Source organism: Rhinatrema bivittatum, chromosome 4 (assembly GCF_901001135.1).
Source record: "Rhinatrema bivittatum chromosome 4, aRhiBiv1.1, whole genome shotgun sequence".
Classification (NCBI taxonomy): domain Eukaryota; kingdom Metazoa; phylum Chordata; class Amphibia; order Gymnophiona; family Rhinatrematidae; genus Rhinatrema; species Rhinatrema bivittatum.
Genome location: NC_042618.1, coordinates 2,292,905 through 2,317,910, shown reverse-complemented (window position 1 = coordinate 2,317,910; position 25,006 = coordinate 2,292,905). Strand labels below are relative to the sequence as shown.

At 45.7% G+C, this 25,006-nt stretch overlaps 1 protein-coding gene across 1 annotated transcript in view; it reads right to left on the bottom strand.

Moving 5' to 3' along the window:
- Window positions 1-24,983, bottom strand: part of SLIRP (SRA stem-loop interacting RNA binding protein) — a 37,743-nt gene extending 12,760 nt beyond the window's left edge. Inside the window, exons 1-3 of the mRNA XM_029597672.1 lie at window positions 24,828-24,983; window positions 23,284-23,342; window positions 5,130-5,237 (exon numbers count right to left, since the gene is read on the bottom strand). Of these exons, the coding sequence (XP_029453532.1) occupies window positions 5,130-5,237; window positions 23,284-23,342; window positions 24,828-24,897 (237 nt within the window). The 5' untranslated portion in view covers window positions 24,898-24,983. The remainder of the gene's footprint in view (window positions 1-5,129; window positions 5,238-23,283; window positions 23,343-24,827) is intronic.
- Between the last annotated feature and the right edge of the window lie 23 nt (window positions 24,984-25,006).

Sequence of the window (25,006 nt, the reverse complement as noted above, 5' to 3'; positions counted from 1 at the left end):
TTCCCGAGAGCAAGACAAGCACGGGTAAGCCAGATGTTACCCCTAGTTAAGACACCCATAGTTACCGGGTGTCTGTGTTTCTCGGTTGACGACAGTGGCGGTCTCCAGCTACAATTCACATCAACTAGTTCAAGTTAATCATGTTATCCAAACACACATATATCCACTATTGCTTTTCGAGGAGAATACTGAAGAGCAGAGCTTCCTGCAGGGGTATATGTAGTGCTGACGTCAGATTGAAATCTGACTCAGTCTCCAACTGCTATCAGGAGCACACTATAACCATTGGTCCTGAGTCCATCTGTCTACACTAAGGAAAACGAAATTATCAGGTAAGTAATTTCTCCATTTTCTGGTAGCTATCACCTCGGCTCGTAGGGTGTCAGAGCTTCAGGCGTTGTCATGCAGGAAAACTTTCATGAGAATTTTGGATTCTGGAGTCTCTTTACGGATGGTTCCTTCCTTTCTTTCAAATCAATCGGTGGCGCTCCTTCTTTTCCGGAACTGGACTGGTCGGATCCAGTTTCTAGGGACTTACATACGCTGGATGTTTGCAGAGCCTTGCTGCGTTATCTGGAGGTTATGAACAGTTTTCGCGTATCCAACCATCTGTTTGTGCTGTGGAATGGTCCGAAAAGAGGTAATATGGCATCTAAAACCACAATAGCCTGCTGGGTGAAAGAGACTATAAGTTCAGCATAATTGATGCGAGGTAGACGCTTACCGGTGGGACTTCGTGCCCATTCGCAGGCGGCGTCTCAGGCGGAATGTCAACAGGTCTCACCGCAAGAGATTTGCAGAGCGGCTCCTTGGACGTCTTTACATACCTTTGCGAGGCATTACAGACGGGATGTCCAGGCTCCAGGGTCTGGGGGATTTGGAGAAGGACTGCTCCAAGTGGGCCTCTCCGCATCCCATCCCAGCTAAGAAAAGCTCTGGTACTTCCCAGGAATCTGGACTGATCCGGGTACGTACACAGGGAAAGGAAAATTAGTTCTTACCTGAATTTTTGTTCCTGTAGTACCACAGATCAGGCCAGAGTCCCGCACGTTTCGAGGTAACAGAGTCTGCTCATTCGTAATTGTTTATTTCAGGTCTGCAGATCAATCTTATTCACCGTGTTTTCAACAGGTTAAGAACATAAGAAAATGCCATACTGGGTCAGACCAAGGGTCCATCAAGCCCAGCATCCTGTTACCAACAGTGGCCAATCCAGGCCATAAGTACTTGGCAAGTACCCAAAAACTAAGTCTATTCCATGTTACTTTTGCTAATGGCAGTGGCTATTCTCTAGATGAACTTAATAGCAGGTAATGGACTTCTCCTCCAAGAATTTATCCAATCCTTTTTTAAACACAGTTATACTAACTGCACTAACCACATCCTCTGGCAACAAATTCCAAAGTTTAATTGTGCGTTGAGTAAAAAAGAACTTTCTCCGATTAGTTTTAAATGTGCCACATGCTAACTTCATGGAGTGCCCCCTACTCTTTCTATTATCCGAAAGAGTAAATAACCGATTCACATCTACCCTTTCTAGACCTCTCATGATTTTAAACACCTCTATCATGTCCCCCCTCAGCCGTCTCTTCTCCAAGCTGAAAAGTCCTAACCTCTTTAGTCTTTCCTCATAGGGGAGCTGTTCCATTCCCCTTATCATTTTGGTAGCCCTTCTCTGTACCTTCTCCATCGCAATTATATCTTTTTTGAGATGTGGCGACCAGAATTGTACACAGTATTCAAGTTGCGGTCTTACCATGGAGCGATACAGAGGCATTATGACATTTTCCGTTTTGTTCACCATTCCCTTTCTAATAATTCCCAACATTCTGTTTGCTTTTTTGACTGCCGCAGCACACTGAACCGACGATTTCAATGTGTTATCCACTATGATGCCTAGATCTCTTTCTTGGGTTGGAGCACCTAATATGGAACCCAACATTGTGTAATTATAGCATGGGTTATTTTTCCCTATATGCATCACCTTGCACTTATCCACATTAAATTTCATCTGCCATTTGGATGCCCAATTTTCCAGTATCACAAGGTCTTCCTGCAATTTATCACAATCTGCTTGTGATTTAACTACTCTGAACAATTTTGTGTCATCTGCAAATTTGATTATCTCACTCGTCTTATTTCTTTCCAGATCATTTATAAATATATTAAAAAGTAAGGGTCCAATACAGATCCCTGAGGCACTCCACTGTCCACTCCCTTCCACTGAGAAAATTGCCCATTTAATCCTCTCTGTTTCCTGTCTTTTAGCCAGTTTGCAATCCACGAAAGGACATCTCCACCTATCCCATGACTTTTTACTTTTCCTAGAAGCCTCTCATGAGGAACTTTGTCAAACGCCTTCTGAAAATCGAAGTATACCACATCTACCGGTTTACCTTTATCCACATGTTTATTAACTCCCACCATTTGGGTTTAGTGATGCACTTCAGGTTATATGTTAGCTGTATATAGTTTGGTTTTGAACCATTCTGCTTTGATACTGAGTAATACTGACGGACTGTAGGTCGCACCTTAGGATATAGGGCAGAGTCTGTCAAAACTTCTCTGTCTCCATTTGCTGGAGGGGAGGCAAAACCCAGGAGTCTGGACTGATCTGTGGTACTACAGGAACGAAAATTATCAGGTAAGAACTAATTTTCCTTTTCAAAGCTGATATAACCTCAGATACACCCCTGCAGTGACCTCAGCCCTTCAGTATTTTTCTGTCTCCAGCATATTTTATTTCTTTATTTATTTCGGATTTTTATATACCTGCATTCGAGACTGCAGTCACATCATGCTGGTTCACATAAAACAGGGGTGCATAGTAAACAAACTAGAACAATGGTGCGGAAAAGGCAGTTACATATAACAGGGTGATAATAACTTGGCAGAGAAGGAAGAGAAAGGACAGGTTATTAATTCAAACAAGGTAAATGATAATGAAGATGGATAAGAAAGCATATGTGGTCATGCTTTCCCAATTGGGATCACTGTACGTTTTGAAAGACGAAATTCTACTTTTAAATTGGAGAAAAGGTCGAGCCCTGCTCTCCTGCAGTGATACCTAAAGGTCCATCCCCCAGTTGAGAATACCTGAGGTGATTTCTGAGATCCCTCACAGGTGTGCCTTGGTCCAGTTACCAGTGTGGACATTTGCTGCTGAAAGGCAACGGGTACAGGAAGCTGGGCACAGCGGTCCTGGCCAAAGCCCTCTCTCCCTGCAGCTGGAGACTCTCTGTACTCAGCCAGTAACCACCGAGCCCAATTAAAAAACAAAAAAAAAAAGGGGGGGGGAGGGATTTCCTCCTGATTCAGAGACCTTGGAGGGGTTTCGGTAAGACTCGGCGAGCTGTATCAATGTCATTCTTGATCCTGTTGGGGGAAGTGGGCTTCCAAGGGGGTTGAGCAGCCTCCTGGTGGGTTAGGCGGTACACCGCATGGTACGCCATGGTGGTGTAAGGCACCATCTTGCGCATGTTTTTGTGCCTGTATTGCCCAACAGAGCTTCAGTATGCTCAGACTGCACAAAAAGTCACACGCGTACATATGCATACAACTTACTAGGCGCAGAATACAAATAAACCTAGATACATGGACTGTGCGTGCGCCTCACTGCAGGCCCACATAGGCGCCCAAAATCTGCACATAAAATTGCTAAGCCCAGCAATTCCCATTCAGAGGATGGGTAAACAGTGGAGTGCCTCAGGGATCTGTATTGGGACCCTTACTTTTCAATATATTTATAAATGATCTGGAAAGGAATACGACGAGTGAGGTAATCAAATTTGCAGTTGATACAAAATTATTCAGAGTAGTTAAATCACAAGCGGATTGTGATAAATTGCAGGAAGACCTTGTGAGACTGGAAGATTGGGCATCCAAATGGCAGATGAAATTTAGTGTGGATAAGTGCAAGGTGATGCATATAGGGAAAAATAACCCTTGCTATAATTACACAATGTTGGGTTCCATATTAGGAGCTACCACCCAGGAAAAAGATCTAGGCATCGTAGTGGATAACACATTGAAATCATCGGTTCAGTGAGCTGCGGCAGTCAAAAAAGCAAACAGAATGTTGGGAATTATTAGAAAGGGAATGGTGAATAAAACGGAAAATGGGTAGATGTGAATCAGTTATTTACACTTTCGGATAATGAAAGGACAACCTGCCACAACCATAATCAGTTTGTGGTAGGGCAGATGTGTTGGGTTTCTGAGGCTTATGAGCTTGGAAGAATTGCAAGGTTCACTCAACAAGAGCAGCTTCCACTTCTATGCTGAGAAGGCTTTTCCCCTATGGAAGAAACCTTCAAGCAGCTCTAGGGGTTGTGTAGTTCATATCTTCAAGACATTATCAGATAGCTACCTCCAGCTGTGATTTTCAGGAGAGAGGTTCTTCAGACTCTGGGTAGCACTATATTATGCCCCACCACTACTGAAGATAGTAATAGGAGTTTTCCTTACCATCAAGATGGCCCCACCCATTTTCAGACAGAAGTCCTAGATCATAACTCTTAGGCTTTCGCCTCTTTTTAGCTATCACAAGACAGCAGATCATGTGATTTCACTTCCTGGTTTTAGGCACTGGTCTATCAAGCTCATCCACAGTCAATATGTTTTGGTCTTGACAGGTAGGGGCCAAAGGTGGCACCAGAGGGTAAAGAGAATTCCTTTTCTGCCTACATTTCAACATTGTTTTCCTGAATTAAAATTTATGGCAAACATTTCTGCTGATGTTGTAAAGATATTTCACACATTGTAAAACAAAACAGTTCAGCTTTCCACAAGTTCGCAATTTCTTCATAAAATCCCTTAACCGCCTGCAATTTCCAACTGGCAGTTCAATTTCCCCACCTTTCTTGACTTCTATTTGAGCCCCTGCTGCACCCACCCGAAAGGTAAGTGTTGAACTTCAATTCCTTCGCTATGAGAAATTACCATTTCTGATACAGGATACCACCACATTGCTCTCAGCAAACTGGCTGCACATTTCCTGTAAGGAGTCTCAGTTTCTCCCCACAAAACATGGGGCTGGTACTTCAGAGGAAAAAAAAATGCGCACACAACTCCAGCAGCTAGAGAAGTGCTGAATCTGCAGCTGCCCAGCACCCTTAGTCTCACCGTACCTTACACCCTTCGATGACATGCTGGTCCTTCTGCAGTGCATTTTGGAGACCTTCTTCAGAAGTGAACCCAATCCAGCAAAAGCCACGGTGGAAACCAGTTTCTCTGTCCTGTTCACTCAAATAAGAGAGGCAATTAGAGAGTGCACTTTCACCACTCTAAAGCACCTATAAAATCAAACTGTGCATGGACATGATTCGGAGCACCCGTCAACCTGACCCTCACTCATCACTCAAAAGTAGTGTTCAATAGGATTACTGTGAGGACCATATGCAGCCTTCACCCTCAGGTTTCCTGCTGATCCATTCATTTAAGGACATTTATATCTGGAAACGGATGGCCTGAATCACCCCCACAGGTTGAAAAGTACCAGAAAATCATTCTATGATCTGCCCAACAAAACGATAGTAGCCAGGAAAGATGCAGCATTCCCACACTACAGGTTACTTCACCTGAGCCCCCTAAAATTGCTCCCCTCAAGTTGAGCATTTACATAGCAGCTCAAAAAGATTTTCTTTATTCTGCTAGACCAGTCCAGACACCAGTACTTCAAAAGAAACTCAGTCTTCCTGTCTTGTGCATCTGTAAGTACAATATCTCCTTCCACAGAAATAGATGTTTCCTCCTTGTCCTGCTTATACCAGTTCAGACATGTGGGTTGTTCCTCCCTACCAGCAGATGGACGAGAGCACACAGCTTTCTCTGACATCATCACAGCTAGTTACATATGGTACAGTCCAGAAAATTCCTCAGTATGTTCTACCTGCAGACAATGGCAGGATGTACTTGGGCTGTGGTAGGATTCTAACAAGGCCTGCCTAACTTTTGAGGCCGGAGTAAGGTAGGGGATTGCCTAATGTACTACGGTCAGGCTCCTGGTTTTCTAATACCAAAAGGTACCATGCCCACTCAGACAGTTCCTAGTTTCAAAGGGGGTTTTTGGTTGAGCCTGAGTGGTTTGAGTTGGCAGATTTGGAGAAATTACTTACCTCATAATTTCGTTTTCCTTAGTGTAGACAGATGGACTCAGGACCAATGGGTATAGTGTACTCCTGCTAGCAGTTGGAGACGGATCAGATTTCAATCTGACGTCAGCCCCTAATACATATACCCCTGCAGGAAGTGCAGCTCTTCAGTATTCTCCTCGAAAAGCATTGTGGATATATGTATGACTGAATAATTTGAATAACTTGATTAACTTTAGAACTTGGTTAACTTGATTAATTTGAACTGGTTGAAATGGCTATATGGCTGGAGACCACCAGTGCCCTCAACCGAGAAACGTCGATACCCGGCAGGGTGGGTGTACTAGATGAAGGAAAGCATGGCTTACCCATGAATCACTCGCTCCCGAGGATGTCCTCTGAGAATTCCATGAGTAACGGCAGCCGTGGGTGAGATGCTGAGTCCATCCGTCTACACAAAGGAAAACGAAATTATCAGGTAAGTAATTTCTCCATTTCTTAGTGTGTAGCAGATGGACTCAGGACCAATGGGATGTATAAAAGCTACTCCCGAACGGGGTGGGAGGCTGTCCGTGACCCACTTAGTACTGCCCTTGCAAATGCTGTGTCCTCCCGACCCTGAACATCCAGGTGGTAAAATCTGGAGAAGGTGTGGATGGAGGACCATGTCGCTGCCCTGCAGATCTCGGTGGGTGACAGCATCTTGGTTGCCTCCCAGGACACTGCCTGGGCTCTTGTAAAATGGGCCTTGACTTGTAAAGGCGGTGGCTTGCCTGCTTCTACGGAGGCCGCCTTGATGACTTCTTTGATCCAGCAGGCTGTGGTTGCTCGCGAGGCCGCTTTCCCTTGCTTCTTCCCGCTGTGAAGGACGAATAGATGGTCCGTCTTTCATACGGATTCAGACCTTTCCAGGTATCTGACTAGGAGTCTGCCGACGTCGAGACGGCGTAGACTTCGAGCCTCTTCCGAATTCTTATGCTCATCTGGCGATGGTAGCGAGATGGTTTGGTTGAGATGGAAGTGAGACACCACTTTGGGGAGGAACGATGGAACTGTGCGTAACTGGATGGTTCCTGGGGTGAGTCTGAGGAACGGCTCTCGGCTTGACAGTGCTTGTAGCTCGGATATACGACGGGCTGAACAGACTGCAAGCAGGAAGGCTGTCTTCAATGTTAATAGTCGGAGAGACAGGCCACAGAGAAGTCTGAAGGAGGTTCCTGCTAGGAAATCTAGGACCAGGTTGAGGTTCCAAAGAGACACCGGCCACTTTAGGGGTGGTCGGATGTGCTTGACTCCTTTCAGGAAGCGGGAGACGTCTGGGTGAGAGGCTATGCTGCCACTCTCGCTCTTAGTCCCGTAGCACGACAATGCGGCCACCTGTACCTTGATGGAGTTGAGGGACAATCCCTTCTGTAGGCCGTTCTGCAGGAATTCCAAAATCGCAGGAATTTTGATTGAGCGTGGTATGATGTCGTGGTCCTCAACACCAGGCTTCGAAAACTCTCCAAATCCTTATGTATGTTAGGGATGTGGAGAACTTGCGTGCTGGGAGTAGGGTGTCAATTACTGCCCCTGAGTATCCGCTCCTCTTTAGGTGAGTCCTCTCAATGGCCAGACCGTAAGAGAGAATCGAGCTGGATCCTCGTGGAGGATCGGTCCCTGTTGGAGCAGGTCTCTGTGTGGAGGTATCGGCAGGAGGTTCCCTGTCAGCAGTCTTCGCATGTCTGCGTACCACGGTCTTATTGGCCAGTCCGGGGCCACTAGAAGTACTAGTTCCCTGTGGTGTTCTATCTTGTGGATGATTGCGCCCAATAGGGGCTATGGCGGGAAGGCGTATAACAGAGTTGCCTGTGGCCAGGTCTGTACCAGGGTATAGATTCCCTGAGACTGGGGTTCCCGCCTGCGGCTGAAGAAACTGGGTACTTGGGCGTTGGAACGGTTTGCCAGGAGGTCCATGGTTGGTGTTCCCCAACAGTTTACTATCAATTGGAATGCTGTGGTCTACAGCCTCCATTCTCCTGGTTCTAGACTTTCTCTGCTGAGGTAATCCGCAGCGACGTTGTCTTTCCCCGCGATGTGGATGGCCGAGATCTCTTGAAGATTCACTTCTGCCCATGCCATTAGGGGGTCTATTTCCAGAGACACCTGTTGGCTTCTGGTTCCTTCCTGATGGTTGATGTAGGCCACGGTTGTGGCGTTGTCCAACATTACGCAGACTGCTTTGTCTCGGAGTCTGTGACCGAACCTTAGGCAGATTAGTCTGACTGCCCGGGCTTCTAAGCGATTGATGTTCCATCCCGACTCTTCTTCGTTCCATTGCCCTTGGTCAGTTAGCTCCTGGCAGTGTGCTCCCCATCCTCATAGGCTGGCATCCGTGGTGAGTAGGATCCAGGTTGGTGAGGATAGTCTCGTTCCCTGGCTCAGATGGACTTCTTGTAGCCACCATCGTAGTTTGACCCGAACTCTGTCCGGGAGCTGAAGCCGTATGGTGTAGTTCTAGGACAGTGAATTCCATCGTGATAGTAGTGAGCTTTGTAGGGTTCTCTCGTGAGCTCGTGCCCATGGGACTACTTCCAGTATGGATGCCATGAGGCCGAGAACTTGTAGGTAATCCCATGCTGTAGGGTGAAGTTCGCTCAACAGGGTTCGTAACTGGGTCATCAGTTTTAATCTCCTTGTCAGTGTCAGGATGACCTTGTCTTGTTTGGTGTCGAACCGGACTCCCAAGTATTCTAGAGATTGGGAAGGCTGCAGGCAGCTCTTGTTTGTGTTGACTACCCACCCAAGGCTCTCCAGTAGAGTTTTGACTCTGTTGGTAGCCTGGTGGCTTTCCTCTGGGGATTTAGCTCTGATCAGCCAATTGTCTAGATAAGGATGCATGTGGATTCCTTCCTCAGTGTTGCTGCCACCACCACTATAATCTTGGTGAACAACCAGGGTGCAGTGGCTAACCCGAAAGGTAGTGCCCGGAACTGGTAGTGACGGTCGAGGATCGAGAAGCGTAGAAAACGCTGATGCTCTTGATGGATCGGAATATGTAGGTAGGCTTCCGACAGATCCAGGGAGGTAAACTCTCCCAGTTGTATTGCCCTTATTACCGAGCGTAGGGTTTCCATGCGCACTGAGGATATCTCCCCAAGGCCTACTGCCCAGGAGGGAAGGGTTAGGTCGGCCGTCATAGTTGGTGATTCGATTATTAGGAATGTAGATAGCTGGGTGGCTGGTGGGCGTGAGGATCGCCTGGTAACATGCCTACCTGGTGCGAAGGTGGCGGACCTCACGCGTCACCTAGATAGGATTTTAGACAGTGCTGGGGAGGAGCCGGCTGTCGTGGTACACGTGGGCACCAACGACATAGGAAAATGTGGGAGGGAGGTTCTGGAAGCCAAATTTAGGCTCTTAGGTAGAAAGATTAAATCCAGAACCTCCAGGGTAGCATTCTCTGAAATGCTCCCTGTTCCACGCGCAGGTCACCAGAGGCAGGCAGAGCTCCGGAGTCTCAATGCGTGGATGAGACGATGGTGCAAGGAAGAGGGATTCAGTTTTGTTAGGAACTGGGGAACCTTTTGGGGAAGGGGGAGTCTCTTCCGAAGGGATGGGCTCCACCTTAACCAGGATGGAACCAGACTGCTGGCGCTAACCCTTAAAAAGGAGATAGAGCAGCTTTTAAACTAGAACAAAGGGGAAAGCCGACAGTCGCTCAGCAGCGCATGGTTCGGAGAGATGTATCTTTAAAGGATACTAATGATGCACTAGAATTAGGGCATCCCGACAGTGAGGTTCCAATAATTAGAAAAGTAGTCCAAATGCCTGTAACTAAAAACTCACCTGAGCTAAAAAATTCTAACTTATCCCTATCAATTAAAAAGCAGAATAAAAATACAATCAAAAAACAAACTTTGAAATGTTTGTATGCTAATGCCAGAAGTCTAAGAAGTAAGATGGGAGAATTAGAATGTATAGCAGTAAATGATGACATAGACTTAATTGGCATCTCAGAGACATGGTGGAAAGAGGATAACCAATGGGACAGTGCTATACCGGGGTACAAATTATATCGCAATGACAGAGAGGAGCAGTCGGGAGGAGGTGTGGCGCTTTATGTCCGGGATGGCATAGAGTCCAACAGGATAAACATCCTGCATGAGACTAAATACAAAATTGAATCTTTATGGGTAGAAATCCCTTGTGTATCAGGGAAGACTACAGTGATAGGGGTATACTACCGTCCACCTGGTCAAGATGGTGAGATGGACAGTGAAATGCTAAGAGAAATTAGGGAAGCCAACCAAATTGGTAGTGCAGTAATAATGGGAGACTTCAATTACCCCAATATAGACTGGGTAAATGTATCATCGGGTCACGCTAGAGAGATAACGTTCCTGGATGGAATAAATGATAGCTTTATGGAGCAAATGGTTCAGGAACCGACGAGAGAGGGAGCAATTTTAGATCTAATTCTCAGTGGAGCACAGGACTTGGTGAGAGAGGTAACGGTGGTGGGGCCGCTTGGCAATAGTGATCATAATATGATCAGATTTGATTTAATGACTGGAAAAGGAACAGTGTGCAAATCCAAAGCTCTCGTGCTAAACTTTCAAAAGGGAAACTTTGATAAAATGAGAAAAATTGTTAGAAAAAAACTGAAAGGAGCAGCTACAAAAGTAAAAAATGTCCAAGAGGCGTGGTCATTGTTAAAAAATACCATTCTAGAAGCACAGTCCAGATGTATTCCACACATTAAGAAAGGTGGAAAGAAGGCAAAACGATTACCGGCATGGTTAAAAGGGGAGGTGAAAGAAGCTATTTTAGCCAAAAGATCTTCATTCAAAAATTGGAAGAAGGATCCAACAGAAGAAAATAGGATAAAGCATAAACATTGGCAAGTTAAATGTAAGACATTGATAAGACAGGCTAAGAGAGAATTTGAAAAGAAGTTGGCTGTAGAGGCAAAAACTCACAGTAAAAACTTTTTTAAATATATCCGAAGCAGAAAGCCTGTGAGGGAGTCAGTTGGACCTTTAGATGATCGAGGGGTTAAAGGGGCACTTAGAGAAGATAAGGCCATCGCGGAAAGATTAAATGATTTCTTTGCTTCGGTGTTTACTGAAGAGGATGTTGGGGAGGTACCCGTAATGGAGAAGGTTTTCATGGGTAATGATTCAGATGGACTGAATCAAATCACGGTGAACCTAGAAGATGTGGTAGGCCTGATTGACAAACTGAAGAGTAGTAAATCACCTGGACCGGATGGTATACACCCCAGAGTTCTGAAGGAACTAAAAAATGAAATTTCAGACCTATTAGTAAAAATTTGTAACTTATCATTAAAATCATCCATTGTACCTGAAGACTGGAGGATAGCAAATGTAACCCCAATATTTAAAAAGGGCTCCAGGGGCGATCCGGGAAACTACAGACCGGTTAGCCTGACTTCAGTGCCAGGAAAAATAGTGGAAAGTGTTCTAAACATCAAAATCACAGAACATATAGAAAGACATGGTTTAATGGAACAAAGTCAGCATGGCTTTACCCAGGGCAAGTCTTGCCTCACAAATCTGCTTCACTTTTTTGAAGGAGTTAATAAACATGTGGATAAAGGTGAACCGGTAGATATAGTATACTTGGATTTTCAGAAGGCGTTTGACAAAGTTCCTCATGAGAGGCTTCTAGGAAAAGTAAAAAGTCATGGGATAGGTGGCGATGTCCTTTCGTGGATTGCAAACTGGCTAAAAGACAGGAAACAGAGAGTAGGATTAAATGGGCAATTTTCTCAGTGGAAGGGAGTGGACAGTGGAGTGCCTCAGGGATCTGTATTGGGACCCTTACTGTTCAATATATTTATAAATGATCTGGAAAGAAATACGACGAGTGAGATAATCAAATTTGCAGATGACACAAAATTGTGCAGAGTAGTTAAATCACAAACAGATTGTGATAAATTGCAGGAAGACCTTGTGAGACTGGAAAATTGGGCATCCAAATGGCAGATGAAATTTAATGTGGAAAAGTGCAAGGTGATGCATATAGGGAAAAATAACCCATGCTATAATTACACGATGTTGGGTTCCATATTAGGTGCTACAACCCAAGAAAGAGATCTAGGTGTCATAGTGGATAACACATTGAAATCGTCGGTTTCAGTGTGCTGCGGCAGTCAAAAAAGCAAACAGAATGTTGGGAATTATTAGAAAAGGAATGATGAATAAAACGGAAAATGTCATAATGCCTCTGTATCGCTCCATGGTGAGACCGCACCTTGAATACTGTGTACAATTCTGGTCGCCGCATCTCAAAAAAGATATAATTGCGATGGAGAAGGTACAGAGAAGGGCTACCAAAATGATAAGGGGAATGGAACAACTCCCCTATGAGGAAAGACTGAAGAGATTAGGACTTTTCAGCTTGGAGAAGAGACGACTGAGGGGGGATATGATAGAGGTGTTTAAAATCATGAGAGGTCTAGAACGGGTAGATGTGAATCGGTTATTTACTCTTTCAGATAGTAGAAGGACTAGGGGACACTCCATGAAGTTAGCATGGGGCACATTTAAAACTAATCGGAGAAAGTTCTTTTTTACTCAACGCACAATTAAACTCTGGAATTTGTTGCCAGAGAATGTGGTTCGTGCAGGTAGTATAGCTGTGTTTAAAAAAGGATTGGATAAGTTCTTGGAGGAGAAGTCCATTACCTGCTATTAGGTTCACTTAGAGAATAGCCACTGCCATTAGCAATGGTTACATGGAATAGACTTAGTTTTTGGGTACTTGCCAGGTTCTTATGGCCTGGATTGGCCACTGTTGGAAACAGGATGCTGGGCTTGATGGACCCTTGGTCTGACCCAGTATGGCATTTTCTTATGTTCTTATGTTCTTAAGCAAGCAATCTTCAGGTGACAGTTGACCGCCTTGAGGTCCAGGATAGGTCTGAACGTTCCTTCTTTCTTGGGGACGATAAAATAGATGAAATAATGGCCAGTATTTATTTGTTGTGGAGGCATTGGTGTTATAGCCTCTAAGGCTAGTAATCTGGTCAGGGTAGTTTCCACTGCCATTCTCTTGGAAGGGTCATGGCAGGGAGATTCCACAAACTTGGCCAGAGGGAGGTGGTGGAAATCCAGGTAATATCCCTATCGAATGATGGATAGGACCCATTTGTCTGAAGTTATCTCAGTAGAATAGGGCAAGTCTGCCCCATATGGCTTCTTCCTTTGGATGGGTCGGCTGATTTTCATTGTGGGGTGTGGCTGGGGCCTGGGCCCGAGCTGGCTCCCCTTTTATTGTGCTTTTTCCGAAAGGACTGGCTCCGGCCTGCGGGACGGGCCACTTGATATGAGCTTCTATATGGGTTGAAGCGCTGTGATCCTCTGCTCCTGGAGGTCCAGGGGAAGGATCGATGGTTTCTCTTATTCCTGTCCTCCGGTAGCCGTGGCAGTGGGGACTCGCCCCATTTGTTGGCTAGTTTCTCTAGTTCGCTTCCGAACAGGAGTGTTCCCTTGAAAGGCATCCTTGTGAGTCTCGTTTTGGAGGATGGCGGCTGACCAATTTCGGAGCCAGATTTGTCTTCTGGCTGCCATGGCGGATCAGACTCCTCTAGCTGCTGTGCGTACCAGATCTGAAGCGGCATCCGCGAGGAATGATACAGCTGGTTCCAGGGCCTCCACAGGAGTGTTGTTCCTGGTCTGTGCTAAGCAGGCACATGTCACCACGGCACAGCAGGGCCGCGATCTGTAAAGACATAGCGGCGACGTCTGTCTTGAACATCCTTGAGTGCTGCTCCTCCCTCCACTGGGATAGTAGTGCGCTTCGAGACCATGGTATCCACTTTCGGACATGCCAGGAGATCTTTGGCGGCCGAGTCCAGAGGGTACATGGCTGTCAGAGCCCGGCCCCCTTTGAATGTAGTTTCTGGGGCATCCCATTCCAGGTCAATTAGTTGCTGGACGGCTTGTAATAGTGGGAAATGGCGGGAGGTCTGACGAAGTCCCTCTAATAGTGGGTTCGTCTTAGGTTCCCCCGAGGCACTTGTGCCTGGGATGGCAAGCTCTTTTAAGCTGTGTGTGACCAGGTCTGGAAGCTCGTCCTTGGTGAAGAAGCGTCTCATGGTTCGATAGGGTTCTGTCCCCGGAGAGAGTTCCCCTTCCTCCAGGGGTTCTGACTCCTCATCTGAGATGTCCGTATCCCCAAAGGTGGGGCTTCTGGGCGGTGGGATCACTTCCCTGGGCATAGAGGGTCCCGGCCTGTTGAGGTCCTCTGGTGGAGCCTGTGGCCACATTATAGGTGGCCCCGTTGCATGTGGACGAAGGTATACAGACCTTTGAAGAATTCTACCCAAGAGATAGATGCTGGGTCTAGACTAGGGGGCACCATATCCCTGGGGAGCCCCGTTTGAGGGGTATCCCGCTGTGTAATGCTAGGTCCGGCGTACTGCTCAAGAGGCTAGGGTCCAGTACCGGCTGGGGAGGGCCATGAGTTGGGTCCCCAAGGGCCTCTTCGCACTGTATACAAAGGTCCGTGGCTTCCTCATGCTATGCAGCTCTAATGTGGCATGCTGGGCAAAGGCCCTGAGCTTTGAGTTTATTTTCAGGTGGTGCCATGGTTTGTGTGCATACAATACAGTTGTGCTCTCCGGTGTGCATCGAGGTTGCTTGCGTAGGTTTGGTGCGTGCATGCAGGGAGATGTGCGTGCTGTTGTGCGCATAGGTCGAAATTATGCACCTGGCACAGTAAGTGCGTGGCTATGCACGTCGCTTGTGCGCGCAGTATTTGTGTGTATCACGTTGTGCGCACAAGGGATTTGTGCGCATGGCTTGAAATGGTGGACAGGGCGGTGAACAGAGCCAAAATGGTGACGGCGACCACATCGGAGGGTCTCCACGTGGGATGGCTCTCTGATCTGAGCGGGGTCTAGCCCTGCTAGGGCAGATCAACCCGGTGGCACTGGTCCCGGCTGGCGACCTGTGCGTCTCCTCGAGCTTCGGAGACCGGAGACTTAAATAGACTTCTACCTTACCTTGTCTCGGCGCTTCCCGGTTTCGTTCCGGGCAGTCTCTGGCTGCGGGGGGAGAGTGAAGATACCTTCACCGCCGTGCTCGAGGTTGCACCCGCTGCCTCTCAGCCTCACCTGATGTCGGGGGCTAGGTCCTTGCTGAGGGTCAGCCGCCGGACCGAGGCTTATCTCGGAGGGATCGTGGAAATCACCTCTGGAAATCTCAATGGGGGAGGGACCCAACGGGTGTCACCGCAGGAGAGTGGGGCTCGTCTGAAGAGGTAAGATTTCTTCTTAATTTGGTTTTCTTTGGTAAAATTACTCTAACCCTGTGCTAGCATGCATAGAGTCCCTAACTGCTATGGAGACGGAAAATACTGAAGAGCTGCACTTCCTGCAGGGGTATATGTACTAGGACTGACGTCAGATTGAAATCTGATCCATCTCCAACTGCTATCAGGAGTACACTATACCCCATTGGTCCTGAGTCCATCTGCTACATGCTAGGAAAATAAAGATTAAGGAGAGTCCTCTGAGTCTGTGTCCTGGACACCCCAAACCATACCCCATGGGTCTCCACATGTGAAATCATTAGCTGTCAGAAAGAGATCATCTTTTGTCCCTGATTTATTTGCAGCACAGCATAATGTCCACTTTAGCTTACAAAGAGTTGAGGCACGATCAGCCAGCTTTGACTTTGGTTCTTCTCCCAGAGATATGAAAATGAGTAGATAATGGAATTTCTTAATAAGTAAACTCCCTAAAGAAACAAGTGTCTTCTTCCCAAATAATTTTATCTCCAAGAGACTTGGCTTATCTCCCAGATTTGGCTCACTTCCCCTGCCTAGACAGCAGGGGAATACTAGATTCTATGTTAATTGCTAATCAGGAATGTTGTGTTCTTTGCAAAGGCAAACAAGTTCTCTGCTGTAAGATTAAAGATCAAAGACTTAATGCTAATTCAGCTCCCTATTAGTGAGATAACTAGGTACTCAGATAATATAAGGCATCAAATATAAATAATTGATAAAAGGTAGACTTAGGTGGCTTTGTTTTTAAATTCTCAGACATTATCCACAGTTTTTCTTATTTAATAAACATTGCTTATGATGTATCTGAAAAATTATTATAAGCTGTCTTATGTAAACAAATGAAAGGTATAAAAATGTTCATGGCTGCACATCCATACATCAGCAGATTGCAGCCCGAGGCCACAACTTTTAACCCGTTGGTAAGAACAACAACTTTCTTTTATCTTCTGTATCTGTCTTTTAAAGGCTTGATCAATCTACTCATATACAATAAATAAGTGTATATTTTTACTGATTACTTTGATTTTACTGAGTTCTGTCCTTTTAAATATTTATTGTTCTCAACTAGCACAATATCTCTTTGGAGCAATGATGTGTTAAATTTATATGACATGGGGTGTTAAGGAGAGAGCCGAAACTATAAGGGAACTCTATTATAGATTTTCTCACTTAGCGCTAGCTGACAGTTTTGAACCAGAGACAATTGGCACTCCAGATGAGCCCTCAGCCCTCACTAAACCATCGCCTCCTACCATCCCTGATGATCAAGCACTCAACAAAGCCTCGGAACTAGCAAATTACTTCAAGGATAAAATTGATAAATTGACCATCTCTCTCTCATCTATTTCATCGCCCCCACTCCCTCACATTACCCCACGTCAACTAAACACAACGATGGAAACTTTCGAGACCACATCATCACTTGAGATAGAAAACATACTCAAAAAATGAAACCGTCCTCTCATCCCTTAGACACAATTCCTACTAACCTACTCATCGCAATAAGGAACTCCATATCAAAACCAATTGCAGACATCATTAATTGCTCCCTTTCCCAGGGTCTAGTTCCCGACCAACTTAAACTAGCTATTCTTAAACCTCTACTTAAAAAACCGAACCTCCCTACCACTGATCCAGCTAATTTCCGCCCTATAGCCAATCTGCCATTGATCGCCAAACTCATGGAAAAGATAGTCAATAAACAACTATCTGAGTATCTGGAAGAAAATAACATTCTTGTATCATCCCAGTACGGCTTTCGGAAATCGTTAAGTACGGAATCTCTCCTTATTTCTCTTACCGATGCTATTCTAGCTAATATGGACAAAAAACAACCACATCTTTTGATTCTATTAGATCTCTCTGCAGCCTTTGACACTGTCAACCATTCATCTCTATTAAAATGTCTGGCAGATATAGGCATTAAAGGAACAGTCTTCAGTTGGTTCAAGTCCTTCCTAGCAAATAGACAATTCAAGGTAAAGATTAACAACAAAGAATCACAATCGATCCCTTCCAACCAGGGAGTCCTTCAGGGTTCCTCCCTTTCCCCTACCCTCTTCAACATTTACCTCCTACCTCTATGTCGTCTACTTACTAAACTAAATCTAACTCACTATCTCTACGCGGATGACATCCAGATACTCATCACAATCACAGAATCCTTACAAAAAACCTTGAATCACTGGAACAATTGTCTGCAACTGATCAATCAGCTTCTCTCTAGCCTTTGCCTCATTCTTAACAACAACAAAACTGAGATTCTAATCATCAATCAAGACATCAACTACAAACTCCTAAACCCAGCTGACCTACTTAGTTCATCCATTCCCATATTAAATCACCCACCACATGTTCGAGATCTTGGTGTCATGCTAGACAATCAGCTCAATCTTAAAAAATTTATAAGCACTACCACCAAAGACTGTTTCTATAAGTTACAAGTCTTGAGAAAGTTGAAACCTCTTCTTTATTTCAATGATTTTCGGATGGTTCTACAAGCCATTATTCTATCAAAAATAGACTATTGCAATTCGCTTCTTCTTGGCCTTCCTACTTCATCGATCAAACCCCTCCAAATGGTACAAAATTCTGCAGCCAGAATCCTTACCAATACGAATAAAAGAGATCACATCACCCCCATTCTCAAACTCCTCCACTGGCTGCCAATAAAGCAAAGGATCCTATATAAAGTATACACTGTAATTCATAAATCCATTCACAATATCTCCCCTCTTCAACTAAGTACCCAACTACGTCTTCATTTTTCTTCTAGACCCATCAGAGGAGCATATAAAGGCACACTCGATGTACCCTCAACAAAATCTTCACAATATAAATGTGCCATATCTACAGCAGGCCCCATTCAATGGAATGCCCTCCCACCAGATATTCGGCTAGAACTTTGCCACTCTTCATTCAAAAAAAAACTTAAAACATGGCTTTTTAGCCAAGCTTTTTCTGAACCATGAACATTTTTTCCCTCCAGCTAGCAAGAGCGTCTCTTCATCACAAACTCCATGCTCTTTACTACTACCTGACTCGTTATCTAATTGTAGGACATATGAGATTCTCTCAATTATACTTTTATGATTTTTATTTTTATTTTTATGTTTATTAAGACCTATTAACTAAGTTTTTTTTAGGTTTCTCTTCTCTTTTCTTTTAGTCATTAATGTTACAACATTATTGTTAAGTTTTGAACTAATGTACCCTATTCCAAGTTTCATAACCTTGTTCTATGTAATGCCTTTATTGGTGATTTTCATGTTCTGTTTCAATGTAAACCGATGTGATCTGTATTTCATACAGGAACACCGGTATATAAAAACCAAAAAATAAATAAATAAACTATTATCAGACAAACTAAGGGGCTCTTTTTTTCTTAAAAAACTTAGGTACTTAAACAGGGCAGGGTTAAGCCCTACACACAATGGCTCAAGCATTAAGGGGTTGGCAGTCATTCTTAATGGAAGCCACTGCACAAGGCTATCTGGTTCTAGGTGATTGAATTAAAGGTTTTTTTTCGAATTCAACATGGGGGATGGGGTGCAAAACGGTATTTAACTATTGAACTGTGTACCCTAGATTCCATTCCACAGCCTTCCATCCCACTACCGGTACCCACTTGGAAATTAGTTGATGTGCAGGTTAACAGAAATGATTCAATAATTATTACTGCCTCAGCACTGGCTGTATCAGGCTGGATAGGAGCATTACATTTTCCTGCCTCAAGTAACAGGCATGGACCGGTTGCTAGCAAACCTTGGACACCAGGAGATCCTTTCAGATGGGTATTCACCAGCTACAGCAGTTGAGGTGGCTAATTTAAATGTTAATTCAGAGAGGAAATTGCATTAAATGAGAAGCATTATAGGGGTTATGATGAGATCTAAAGCAGGAGCAGCCACAGTTAGACCCGCTGCTGCACCAGCTGTGAGTTGAGGAATACGCCACAGGGGGTGAAAAAGCAGAACACATAGAACAGATCCTGTCAGACGTGTTCTGCATTTTTGGCCTTGATCCATTGGGCTGTACCCACAGCAAGGGACCCAGGGAGGAACTAGGATCTAGGGGACATGTTAACCAGCAGTGGCAAGGTATGATACAGGATGTGTCTTGTGACTGACAGCCCAAAGAAACTAGAGAGCCATCCTGGCCTCAGGAGGTTAAACTGCAAGGAGGGGGACATACGTTCTTCATAGTCTTGCTCCCCCCCCCCCCCAGGAGTCTCCCATTCCAACACCACCATGTGCTTAAGTGCACTGTGAGAAGGGAAAGACTGAGATGGCTTCCTGAATCCTTCAAGGACAGGATCCCCTTCTGCAAGTTCAACCTTGGTATCTGACGTACAGAGGGAAGAAACAGCATGGAAATTAGCAAAGACAACTTCTCCAAGCCAAGAAACCTCTCTCAAGGAGTCCCCCAAGGATCTTCTCTCTCCTCCACATTGTTCAATGTTTACCTTACACCGCTATGCCGGTTACTCTCTAAATTGGGTCTTCAACACTTCATCTATGCAGATGATGTTCAAATACTCATACCTATAACCAGCACAATCACAAATGCACTGAGTACCTGGAAGGTAGCTTTATTAGAAATTAAAACAATCCTCACAGACAACCAATTGGCTATAAATACCAATAAAACTGAACTTATCATAATCTCACCTCCAAAACATACAATTTTGATCAACTCTGATATTTCTCAAAACTCCTCCTCTATTTCACAACAAGTACGCAGCCTTGGTATCATCATTGACAGCAATCTCATGTTTAAAAAATTCATCGCGGACACGGTAAAAAATGGTTTCTTTAAGCTATTTACGCTTAAACGGATTAAATCTCTATTATACCAATATGATTTCCGCACAGTCTTACAAGCAACTATTTTATTAAAAATTGATTACTGCAATGCTCTGTTACTGGGTCTACCCAAAGCCACCATTCAACCTTTACAAATGCTGCAAAATGCAGCTGCCCGCATTATCACCGACACAAGCCGCCATGATCACATCACTCCAGCTCTTCAGTCTTTGCACTGGCTACCCGTGGCTTACAGGATAATTTATAAATCTATGTCGCTGATACACAAAGCCATTCAAAACAGAGAAATGCTCTGGTTCACAGATCAACTGCAATTCAAAATGTCTTCCCGCCCAACGAGATTCCAGAATTTAGCCAAATCAAATATCCCAGCACCCAATCTGACTAAACTCTCTAGTACAAAAGAACGATCTTTCATCATTGCTGGATCAACAATATGGAACACCATGCCCTCTGAATTACGCCAGGAACTCTGTCACAAAAAATTTAAACAAAACCTTAAAACCTGGCTATTTAAAAAAGCCTACGGTACTATCAATGATCTGAATCCTCAACTACTCTTCCTAACTGCCACAATCTCTCAATATAAAGTTATATACTGTATTGTATTCGTTCAGTTACCATGTTATACTGTAAAGCGCAATGCTGAATTACTGTTTGAATGTAAACCGAGGTGATGTTATTTACGTACCCCGGCATAGAAAAACCTATAAATAAATAAATAAATAAATTCTCCTTTTGAAGACAAATTCACCTTCTTCTATTTGCAAGGGATTGTCACTTCCAAGTCCTCTTCCACATCCCTCAGCGAGCCCAAAGGAGAATAGTTTAGGGAGGAAGAGAACCACAGCAGATCCAGAACCTTCCCAGAAAGTGTAGGGTGCTTGGGGGCCAAAGCCACCCTGTCCCCTCTGAGGAACACTGGATAACGGAGCAGCCCCATGGATCTCAGAGATTACTCCTCTGTCAAAGTTCTGCCCAGGGGAAGAGAACTGAAAGGCTGAGGGGCAAGACCTCCATAATGCCTCCTTCAGGGAGAAGCTGGGGCCAGCACCGCCAACTCATATACAGCACAGCAGCAGCCCTATCGCAGGCGGGGCGATGGAGAGAGGCCTGCCCAGAATCATGGGCTGCTGCGATTCTCCATAGCCACCCAAGAATCCACAGGAGCAGCCAATCACAAGCCGTGGTAATAATACAGACCGCAGCTTAAACAAGAACTTCCCTTTTTTTTTTTAATGGAGCTTTAATTCAACCACTAAACTAGCAGATGTCCTAAAATGACCTGCCAAGGCAAATAGGATGAGGGAGAAGGGCTGCCAGGAAGACCTCAAACCTCAACTAGGACCAACAGCTGCAGGAATCACACCAGGATCCGCTCATGCAGAGAACAGAGCGGGGCCTACTCTACCAGCTGTACGAAGAACACACCTCAGTTGTTGCCCCAAGAGCCAACAATCTTGCTCAACCAGAGATGTCATCCTGCAGATTGCTGCTCTAGAATCCGATCTTGCTTAATCAAGGGGGGTCCAAAAACCAAACCCACCATCCACTGTAATCAGAATACTGGTGAGTGACAGTGCTTCATTACTAAAAGTAGCAGTGATGATGTCACTGGAAATGTTGTGTTCTCTGTCTCCAACTGTTGGAAGAACTATAAAAGCTCATGTGTCTAGACTGGTCCAGCAGGATTCAAGAAAAGTAAATAAGTAAAACAATTTCCTCTCTCAGCATTAAGATAACTGGTCTTATTTCTTTCATTCCTGAAGAGATGTTAGTGTTTTTGAAAGCTCCTCCTATGAACGAAAGTAAATCAGTGCCCCATGCAAGCTTGACCTTAACACAAATAAAGTGTGAAACACTACAGATTGGACTTAATTTAATTACATCATTTCTAACCTGTCTTTGCAAGCTAGTACTTGGGAGGGGAAAGGTCATTTCACAGAGAATATAACTAATAAGAGTACTGTTTTTGTATTCTAAAAGTATACAAATTTAAAAAATGACTTATAAAGCAACTCAGAAAGCAGACTTAGGAATCAGACCAGAAGTAGCCAACAGCAAGCTGACATTCAGAGGACTGGTGCTCTAACTTTACTCTGCAGGGGAGCACAGAGGGCTCTTTCATAGGAGAGCCTCAGCCTGAACTGACAACTGTCAAAGCGGCAGGATTTCATGTTAGCTTTTCTTCACAATGTTAAAATGCACCTTTTTTTTTTTAACCTTAGCAAGCCTGGGCTGAGCTGTACAAAGCATAAGGAATGGCGAGAGGGTATTAAATAATATCAGCCAATGAAAAGCTCCAGTTTGAAACAGTCCTGTATGAAGCAGAAAAAGCAGGTGTATATCAGTCCCATGAAGCCTAGCCCTGTATCCCCTAAGCAGTAGAAAAGGAGTTCTAGCTCCTGAGCTGCAATATTAAATAAAGGACTAAATTAGTGGCATGCCTACAATGAAGCCTTTGTTTCTGATCACAAGGCATTTTATATTCTTCTCTTAATCCTAAACTAGGTCATAGAGCCATTTATTGATTGTCATTTAACTTACTGTTCGGTGTTATCATTGCTTATTTGATGATAATCCTGTATGTATTTGTTTTCCACCAAGAATATGGTATAATGTGCTGTTATTGCCTGTTCATCTCTTCTGCCCTAGAGCAATGCCGAGGTAGCACCTGGCACTCTTGTTGGCCCTAAGGATTCACACATCTGTGAGGCAAGCCATCAGCACTGTTCAGCAGTGGCTGGTGTCTTCCTTCCTCCCCTGGGTCCAGCCCAGCTCCTGCCTCTGTAATGCATCTGTGAGTGTCTCTAGCACTTGCAGATGGATGCTGCATTATGCTCCAAAGGCCTGTGGGTGGGTAGGTGGGTAAAATTTGAATCTGACAGACACTAGGGAGTTGAAAGGAACAATGGCTCAGTGAACATATTTGCAAAGATGCAGTGCTAGAACATTTATTTACAAAGTGTATACTCTAGCTCTCCCAGAGAACTGAAGAACATTTATATCCACAGGTCACATTACTTTCATACACTGGTGCACAGCAAAACAATGTGAATACTCACAAACGGCAGGAGACATTTTTTTACACTCCCAAACTGAGCGAAGTATTCTTTGATTTCTTCTGTCGGGGGAGAAAGAAAACTGTAATCAGTAACACTAGGAAGCCAGGTACAACCGAAGGCCTAGAGTGCCAGAGTCCCCACCCCCTTATATTGAGACATTGCTAGGAGATGGTGGGGTCTCTTTTCCCGAGGAGGAGGATGGTGTCTCTCTCGCTGATGTTCCTGAGAGGAATGGCGGGGTCTCTCTCTCACGTCCAGATGGGAAGTGGGGTCTCTCTCTCCCTGAGGGGGAACAGTGGTGTGTTTGTGTGTGTCTCTCTCCTCCCCCCACCCGAGGGGGGGGGGTGGTGGTGGTATCTCTCTCTCTCAAGGGGGGGGGGGGGATGGCGGCAAGGTTTCTCTCTCTCTCCCTGATGTTCCTGAGAGGAATGGCGGGGGTCTCTCTCTTTCACGCCCTGATGGGAAGTGGGGTCTCTCCCTGAGGGGGAACAGTGGTGTGTGTGTGTGTCTCTCTCTCCTCCCCCCACCCGAGGGGGGGTGGTGGTATCTCTCTCTCTCTGAGGAGGGGATGGCAAGGTTTCTCTCTCTCTCCCTGATGTTCCTGAGAGGAATGGCGGGGTCTCTCTCTTTCACGCCCTGATGGGAAGTGGGGTCTCTCCCTGAGGGGGAACAGTGGTGTGTGTGTGTGTCTCTCTCTCCTCCCCCCACCCGAGGGGGGGTGGTGGTATCTCTCTCTCTCTCTGAGGAGGGGATGGCAAGGTTTCTCTCTCTCTCCCTGATGTTCCTGAGAGGAATGGCGGGGGTCTCTCTCTTTCACGCCCTGATGGGAAGTGGGGTCTCTCCCTGAGGGGGAACAGTGGTGTGTGTGTGTGTCTCTCTCTCCTCCCCCCACCCGAGGGGGGATGGTGGTATCTCTCTCTCTCTGAGGAGGGGATGGCAAGGTTTCTCTCTCTCTCCCTGATGTTCCTGAGAGGAATGGCGGGGTCTCTCTCTTTCACGCCCTGATGGGAAGTGGGGTCTCTCCCTGAGGGGGAACAGTGGTGTGTGTGTGTGTCTCTCTCTCCTCCCCCCACCCGAGGGGGGGGTGGTGGTATCTCTCTCTCTCTGAGGAGGGGATGGCAAGGTTTCTCTCTCTCTCCCTGATGTTCCTGAGAGGAATGGCGGGGTCTCTCTCTTTCACGCCCTGATGGGAAGTGGGGTCTCTCCCTGAGGGGGAACAGTGGTGTGTGTGTCTCTCTCTCTCTCCTCCCCCCACCCGAGGGGGGATGGTGGTATCTCTCTCTCTCTCTGAGGCGGGGATGGCAAGGTTTCTCTCTCTCTCTCTCCCTGATGTTCCTGTGGGGGGGGTCTCTCCCTCTCTTTTTCACTTTTCCTCCGCCTGACATTTCGAGGGAGGGGAAGAGATGGAGCCCCTGGTGTTGCTGCTTGTGGAAAGCCGCTACAGCTCCCCTTCATCTCCTTAGACTGCGGTGTAAGGGGTGAGCGACAGTAACCTGGCCTAAACGGATGAGGGTAGGGGCGGTCTGCACCTGCCGGTTACTCACTTCCCGCCACAGTCCAGGGCACCCGCGCCACGAACAACTCGAACACCCTACGCGTGTGCAGCGCCGCCATGTTATCCGAGCGGCGGCCGGTCCAATGGGACGCAGCCCCTTCCGCGCCTGCGCTTTCGCCGATGGTGGGCGGAGTTTGAGCAGCGCTTGCGCTGTCTGGAATACGGAAG